This window comes from Calonectris borealis, chromosome Z, assembly GCF_964195595.1.
Source record: "Calonectris borealis chromosome Z, bCalBor7.hap1.2, whole genome shotgun sequence".
NCBI lineage: Eukaryota > Metazoa > Chordata > Aves > Procellariiformes > Procellariidae > Calonectris > Calonectris borealis.
This window is the reverse complement of record NC_134352.1, coordinates 11405907-11414468: the sequence shown is the minus strand read 5'-3', so window position 1 is coordinate 11414468 and position 8562 is coordinate 11405907. Positions and strand designations below refer to the sequence as shown.

General features: G+C 46.0%; 1 protein-coding gene across 4 annotated transcripts in view; it reads right to left on the bottom strand.

The window, feature by feature from the left end:
- Positions 1–238: 238 nt before the first annotated feature.
- The window catches only part of MUSK (muscle associated receptor tyrosine kinase), a 53910-nt gene continuing 45586 nt past the window's right edge, over positions 239–8562 (bottom strand). For all 4 annotated transcript variants that reach the window (XM_075136372.1, XM_075136370.1, XM_075136371.1 and 1 more), the window contains 2 exons: positions 2949–3097; positions 239–915 (listed from right to left, as the gene is read on the bottom strand). In XM_075136372.1, the coding sequence (XP_074992473.1) occupies positions 239–915; positions 2949–3097 (826 nt within the window). The remainder of the gene's footprint in view (positions 916–2948; positions 3098–8562) is intronic.

The following is an 8562-nucleotide window of genomic DNA, read 5'->3' as shown; positions in this document are numbered from 1 at the left end:
CAAGGAGTCCAGGCTTGGTGGCCAGGGGTCAGCCCTGCTGTTTGGGAGGTATAGTCCCACTCAGGGAGGCATAGCCCACTGTAGTGGGGTGCAGTCCACACTTCTTGCTTGGCAGAGGAACAAGATGTTTCTCCTCCCCCTAAAGCAGGGCTTTGCGTGGAGCCACCGCTCAGGAGCCCATGGGCCGGTCCCAGTCAGTCTGGACAGGTGGACATGGGGGACCCCCTGGGCACATCCCTCAGACCGATGGGGTGGCCACAGCCCTCTCGTACATGCGCTCCAAGATGCGGTGGATGCTGGCAAAGCCTGGCCGGTCAGCAGGCAGCTTGCTCCAACAGAGGCGCATCAGGTTGTAGAGCTCCAGGGGACAATTGTCTGGGCAGGAAAGGACATTCCCATCCCTCACGTAGTAGATGACCTCCTCGTGAGCCATCCCGTAGTAGGGCTGCATGCCGTAGGAGAAGATCTCCCACAGCACCACCCCGTAGGCCCACACGTCAGACTCTGTGGTGTAGCGGTTGTAGAAAATGGATTCAGGGGGCATCCAGCGGATGGGGATGGCATCGTTCTCATTTGCTTTGTAATAGTCGGCCGAATACATGTTCCTCGAGAGACCAAAATCAGCGATTTTGACCACCATGTTCTCCCCCACCAGGCAGTTCCTGGTAGCCAAATCCCGGTGGACAAACTTGCGCTCAGAGAGGTACGCCATGCCAGCAGCCACCTGCTTGGCAATGCAGAGCTGGCTGGTGCAGCACAGCGCCAGGGGGTTGGGGAGGCGGATCCGCGCGTCCAGGCTGCTGTGCACCAGGCTGCAGAGGTTGCGGGGCGAGCGGTCACGCAGGTACTCGTTGAGATCCCCATAGGCCATGTACTCGAACAGCAGGCACATCGGTTTCCCAACAGCACACACACCTGGAAGAAGATAGATGCACCACACAGGTCATTTGAGTAGCAAAGAGGGTCCTGTTGTGCAAAACCAAAAAAATCCAAACATACTTACACAAAGGAGAAACTTTCAACAATGCATGAAGGGACAGAGAGAAAGATGAAGCATGCAAATACCATCAGGTTTGCATGCATCCCTTTGTGTCTTTGAAGCTCCTTAACCAGGGGTCTAATGCTGAGCTCTGTGGGAGATGCTAACAAGTCATGCAGTTGCCTGATTTGTCTGGACATCCCAGGAAAAAGATAAACTTTTGAAGTTATGTTTCACTAAGAGCCAAATCCTGCTGAAGTTGGCATTAACAGAAGTATTGCCTCTTCCCAGGTGCAACTGGAAGGACATACTTTCAGGAAGTCACCTTTATAGTTCTGATCACGGCATTTTTTAATTCTTTTGTTTGTTGTAATTATTGTACTTATATTGATACGGGTGTAGGGGATACACATATGCAGGAAGCTTCAGGAGTAATCACAAGAGGCATGTTCAAGGGTTCAGTGGGATACTTGAAATGCAAAGACACTCCCACTACAACTTCTTCCGGATTTTTCTTTTTTTTTAAATAACTCATGCAAAAAATGTTCGTTGCAGAAATCGCATTTTGGCATCACAGATACTCAAAAATGAAAGAAAGACAAAGAAAAATCAGACATCAGAAAGGAGAGATTTGCCACATCTGATAGATGCAGAACCTAGTCCCACAGAAGGGCACATGTTTGGCCCTACACCACTTTACTGGGGGCCAGCATCAGTACAGGACCCACTCCCACCAGTTTTACTGAGCATACAATGATATGGCAAAAATATTTGCGTGCCTATTATTAAATTGCCAACCAGCAAAAGCCAGCATTTAAAATGTGTGTGTTTTGCTTTCTTAGGGACATCATTTAGCAATTGGTGAGCCAACTTATTGTGAAATCTGAAATTCTTGTTGATGACCTAACACTTGAATCTTTGAGGAAAAACAGATAGCTGTTCCCAGTGTGATAAAATCAGGATCTGACAAGCATGAGGAGTGTATGTGAGAGCTTTATCGTCTAAGCTGTCTTCAACAACACGGCTGTTTTCTCCACACCCCCACAATGTGAAACTAGTTTATTCCTGTACCTTTGCCTTTTCCTGACCTAAAATGTGTCGACAATAAACACAATGCTTATTTGAGTTTGGGGCATTTCCTCATTTTCTTTTCTGTAGCCAAATTACTTGTATCAACTCAGCTTTCCCAAAACTGGGATTTATCTATTTCCAAATTTTAATAGGAGCTTCCTATTAAAATAAATTAAGATCTCAGCTGCCTGTTTACAGGGATCGGATCTGCATACAACAACTTAGAACAGGATTGCAGGGTGAAGGTGGCTAGCAACATCTACTTCAGTCAAAAACTGAAAATTTACTGAAATAAAATTTGGTCGGCAGCTTTCTTCACAGAAGAATGCCCTATTAGCCAAGCTGCGGCATCAAGACTTTCTAAAATACCCAATAAACCAGGGTTTCCTTTCAGCTGGGAAAGGAAGGGAAGGAAGAGACCATTTTTGTGGTTAGCTTTTTTTATTTGTTTCATTTTGTTTTTTTAATGCTGGTGAGTGTTCAGACATCACAATAGTAAGTGGGACCCATAAAACTAACAAAACTTGTGCCTGTTTTTTTTAAGTACCCACAAAATAAATCACAGTTCCAGGAAGCTCGTGCCTTCCCTGTAAGACATCTGTGCCAATGTTACTAAACTGGAAGCAGAGCTAGGCAGGAAGATGGTCAACACTATACTCAACGCAGGACGAGGAGGGTTTGTTACGATGCACCATCCTGTTAAGGTAACAGCATCAGACCTAGATTTTGAGGCTTGTTCTGGTGGACAATTTAGCAGAGCATGCAGTGGCACATAGAAAAGCTCACCCCTTTTGCAAGAGCACCAGTCATGCATGTGTGTTCACCCCTGCACCCCCAACAACCCCACAGCAGATTTGCAGAAGGTGGTACCCTGTAGATGGGCACCTCATTCAGATACCTAAAAGCTTGACGATGTTCGGATTGTCGAACTCTGCCATGAGGGCTGCCTCCCTCTGAAAGTCAGCCTGCATGTCTGCGGATGCTTCCTCCTTCAGCATTTTCACTGCCACCATTGTGAAAGGCTCGTAGGGCAGCAGCCCTGGGGCCCTGCAGGGAGAGGGGAGAAAGGAAAGCATCAGTGATGGATGCATACACACCAAATGTTTCTGGTGCAAAAGGATAGGCTGACAGAAAAAAGAAAAGAAAAAAAAAAAGGTGGAAGGCCCCAGCACCAACTGGAGGAACATGAAAGACCCCATTCACCTCTCAGGCATGTCTGCATTGCATAGTACAGAGACATTTAATTTAGTTCAGGGGGACTAAATCCAGTATAGTTTTTTTTTGATCACTGCTCTTTCTGCTTACAGATTCTTTATTATGACTGGTAAAGAGATATATAAATAGCAGGTTGGTACGCAATAACATCTCCCTGGGTTGGAGGTCACATCAGAAACTTCATGGACGGCAAGATGGACTCTTCAGTCTGAACAATTCAGTTTTGGAGTGTAATGACTGAGCTTACCAGAGTTAAAAATAAACCTATTTTATATGAAAACGTTGAAAGAGCCTCTTTTCACTGCATTTTGTCCCATACCTGGCACAATGGTGACCAGGTATATCTAGCTACTATTAGAGTGAAAGTAACAATTAGAGTAACTATGTTCCCCTGGTTTTGTAAGGAAAATAGCCTTTTGCCACTGTTCTCTGTGTGTGTGTGTGGCTCGTGTGTGTCCCTGTAATTCAACAAGTTATAAATCCATTAGCTAATTTCAGCTGAATTTAACGTGGTGGAGCTGAGGTCTAGGAAATAGTTATGCTCCTGCAAGTTTTGTGGAAACAGGTGACAGGACAGAAGGGACAAAGCCTACATGTGCCCTGTCTGAAGAACAAGGTAATGCGTGAATACACCCATGTTAAGACACCGGTGAATCTTCAGCTAGAGCTTAGAGACACAAATCCATAGGAAATAGAACTTCCTTAGTGCAATCACAGACTCATTTTGTTTTCTTATCCACGGGTCACTGCGCCCTCAACAAGTTTAATTAGGTGGGCTTGCCAAAGATCTAGGGGTAGCTGTTGCCAAAGAAGAGTAACTTTCCACTCTTCAAACATGCGTCAAACCTCAGATGTGCATTTTTTTGCCCACACAAATTCTTCCCAGGGGTCCTGAAGTTAAAACACGCTCCTTACAGGTAGCTAGCCAGAGCCCATGGAAGGCAGCGCTCATTTATGTGTCGTGTTACTACGCTGGCCCAACTGCCCTCCCATTGCTCAAATGCCAGGTTATTTTACTGCTCAGTAGCCCAAGAGGAGGTTCCGATTTCCAAAGCAAACTTCCAGTTTCCTTGTCATCTACTCCAGACATATGGCAGTTGCAACAGTTGCACTTGGATTCTGTAAATGTCAAATGCCAGAAGATGGCAGGGTGCCCATCGAGAAAGGAATCTCACAGGTGGCCAGATCGCAGCTGAGGCGCTCGGGCGAGGAGGTCCGGCACGCCGGAGCAGAGGAGCGGACTCCACACTTGTCTGCTACTGCCTCCATTACAGCAGTCTTCCTTTTTTTCTCCTGTGCCGGCAGCAAGTTTCCAGTCTAGCAGGAGGAGAGAAGTACCAGCACCTACCAGCTGCTGCCTAACCTCAGTGCTCGAGAAAGCCAGCAGCAACAGCCTGAAGAAACGAGTAGAGCGTTTAAAACTAAAAAGAGGAGGGCCTTTATCTCTTCCAAATAGCCTCACTGTAGATTACCACTCATCACTGGCTAGGAGAACTAGTGCAGACCTCGTGCAGTGCCAAAGCAGGGGCAGGCACAGCTCCATCTTGCATGCTTGGGAGAGAGAAACTCACCCCAGGCTAAAGCCTGAAGTACACCCATCCGTCTACTCTTCACTGAAATCCTGTAATGTAAACTAACGTAAATGTAACTTAAGTGAGATTAAGCTGCACAAAGCCTCTTAATGGGCAACAAGTAATTTCACCCTTGGTAACTCATGTGCTACTTCAGCCCAGTTCTTAGCAGACCTGGGAAAATCACACTGATCTGGAAGGGAGGCAGACTCTGTTTGCAGTCTTGGCAGAGAGCTGTTGAAGTTGATCTCTTTGGTGCCCAAAAGACAGTCTTTGCACAAAGGGATAGGGCACCTCTGCAGGGAAGCAATGGGAAGCTGCTGCTTTGAAATTAACCAGGAGAATTCAGGCGGCGGGCCAGAATGTGGAGTGTTTTCTAGAAAATAGGTAAATTTCTTCTAGAACTGGGAAGCATCACAGAAATTACCTTGGGTTTCCTCTCTCGTGATTATCTAAATGCTTAGGAAAAATGTCCACTCTTTGTGCACGGAATGGATAGCAGCTGTCCTCACCTTCTTCACCATCTATGGATTTGTGCAACACTGGCAGCATTTGGCTTTTAGGTACCTGCCATTCAAAGAACTAACCAGCAGTGCAGTTGGGGATTTCGCCCCAAGTCTACCTACAGAGAGTGCCTGACTTGAAGTTTCCAGTCAGGTTTTCTTTCCAGAGCAGTAATTGTGAAAAAACTGAGGAGCAGCTTGAACCTGTATTTGAGATTGTGTCCTGTCCCCCATCTTCCTCAACATCACAGCTGGGTAGCTTCTGTTAGATCATAAAATGATGCAATTAACATCTACTGAGGCTGGTGGAGACCTACATCTACCCTGTCCTTTGGAGAAATTTTTATGTGGGCAGGAGAATGCTCTGAATTGTCAGGGGCTCGTTTTGTTGTGGGTTTTTTTTTTAATTCACATCCACACTGTTTTTCAGCTATATTTGAGACAGCAGGTCAAAGAAACACCCTTTGCACTTAGAAAGAACATGAGGAGACTTCTGTCAGAGAAACTCCGACCTTAGGGACAACCTTGTCTCTTGCAGAGACAACGAGCTGTGCCTTTGCAGTGGGGGTCTACTGGCCTGCTAGCAAAGACCCCACATCCAGGTTTTTAGGTGATCCTGAGCTTCAGGCTTAGCATGGACCACACAGCTCCAGCTCTGGGAGAAAACTTGTGTGCTGGTCTGCGTTAAACCACACAGGCCTGGTGCTCTGGTGGCATGTGGGGCCAGCATCGTCCTCCCAGAGGCAGAGGATCCTCAGTCTACCATCACGACCCAGTCGGGATAGACCTGAATCCTGTTTTAAGGACATCTGTTAGGGTAACTGGTTACTTCCTCATCTTTCCAGTGTGAAGCTGCCCCCGGTGAAGACGGCAGCCTTTCAGGAGAAGCTAGTAAATGATAGCCAGACACTTCCTGTCCTAACATGTTGCTTGACCCAGGAGTGAGTAAACACTGAATCAGGACTCAGAGCAAGCCAACTGGCAAAGGCATCGCTGGCACCGTGCACAGAGCTGTGTTTACAGGAGAGGGAGAAACATGAGACCAGGAGAAGTAAAAGGGTTGCTAAACTTAGCTCGAGATGTCCATTTAACACACGTAGACAAGTACATTTTATCCATCTGAGATGGGAAGGCAACAATTTGAGTTGTGATAGCTTCAGTAACCTGGAGGGATGCACAGCTGGCACTACTGGATCAGCAGTCTGTGCTGATCTGCCAGTGGTGCACAGAAATGCCAGTGACTTAAACGTTGCCTGGAAATATAAGGCCATGAAGGGAGTTTTGATAGAGATATTAATAAAAATAAGGAAGCCCCTCAGAAGCAATATTTCTGTGGCTCCTTCCCTGAGCCACAGAGAGCAGGCGTTTCTCAGGGTATGGTACTCTCCACTTTGCAAATGCTGGCTAAGAAGATGTGTTGCTTTTTTTTTTTTTCCCTTCTCTTTTTCTCCCAGTTTCCACTGACAATAGCAAAAAGGTTTAATTAAAAGAAATTGCAGCACTGCGGTGGAAGAAATCCACATAAAAGGCCTCTACATCACTTTAGCACTTGCTTAACCCAGCGCTTTAGTGACATTTGAATGCCCTTTGAGAGGTCCTGCTTGATGTGGGTGAGAGTCATTTCCAGCTCAGAAAGGTCTGTGCAGCACCTAAATTATATTTAAGCTCCTAGCGCAGGGCCAAAGCACCACTTGGCAGGAAGACCGCCTGCCCTGCTCACGCACCCGCAGTGTGGCGAAGACCCGCTGTGGGAGTGGGAAGGCGACGCTCCGCAGGGCATCCCGAGTGCTGTGCTGAGGCTGGGACGAGGGCTGCCCTGTGCCCTGCCCCAAGCACAGCTGTGGCACAGTTCCTACAGCCTTGTTCTCGTTTCAAGCTCAGATGCATTTGGCTTTGCCATCCAGGCTAACAATCAATCACAGGCTACGCATCTGTGATTTTCCCACTGCGCACCCTTCAAACTTTGTTATTTTTAGCACTCTCTGTGTTAAAGAAAAGTAAGCCTGCATTTCTTCCATTAGAAAAAATGCGTCCCTTCATTAGGAAAAAAATCCATCACTGCTATTGAAACTGTTTCCCCGCTCTAACAGATTTATCCTGTGCATAACTCATTTCCTAGGAGATACATCAACAGCATAACTATAAACATTAAAAGTATATGCAATTATGACTGCTTTTTTGCAAGGAGGGTCCTTTGTCTTTGAAGTCAATAGGAGCAGTTCCACCAGGCAGGTCTTGGCCCGTGGTGGGACTCTGATACTCCCCTGGTTTTTTTAAGGTCATCATACGCTAATCCAGATACAGCTACAAAATCAGCCACATCCCAGACTTGTTAACTGTAAAGGACAAAGAAAACCATCCTGAGTAAACACGGAACTGGACAGTCTATCTACTTTCTTTCAGGAATTTGGGGATGGGATTTTCCAAGGAGACCAGTACTGGCCAAAGACTACCCTGCAGAAATTATGGACTCTGTCAAGGCTAACAAGACGTCCTCTATCCACCTCAGTCTAGGCAAAACTGGGTTCATCTCTGGGTTTTTCAGTGAAACATTTTTCACATTTAAAGAAGAGCATGATCTCACCTCCCATGAGATTTAACAGAACTGGGATCTCATCTAATACCTTAAATTTAGAACAGGCAGCAATGGCTGTAAATTCCAAGAATAAAAAATAAATTAAAAAAATAAAGGGGACACAAAAAAAAATTGTTAGTCTGAGTGGGCTGGGTTTTTAGGGGATTTTCAGTTTGGTTTGGTTTTGCCACTGGATCAAATGGAACCTGGGTCAGGACCTAACTGTAGCACGACACATTGCCCTCTGTGGTAATTACTGGCCAGTGTTGGCGTTATAATGGAGGACACCACACACTGACAATTTGCAAATACTGGGAAATGCAAGAATTTCACAATAGGTCACATGTTGCAGGCAATACTCTTGGCAAAAACAGTGGTGATAAATTTAGCTAAGCTTTTACACCAGACTTTGGTATGTGAGTAAAACATTGCATCTACTAGAGAGAAGATGCAGGAGAGTCATTTGTGACAAAAGTTTAACAAATATCAACAGAAAGCAGTGGACAACAGAAACAATTATTCAAGCCTGAGTGTACCATTTGGTACACATGCATTTGATTTTGGTTTGAGTGAATTAATTTCCAGTGCCCAGATAAGTGGTTGCCCAACTGCCAATTTTTCCCAGGTACCTCCAGGTAGAGAGGACTC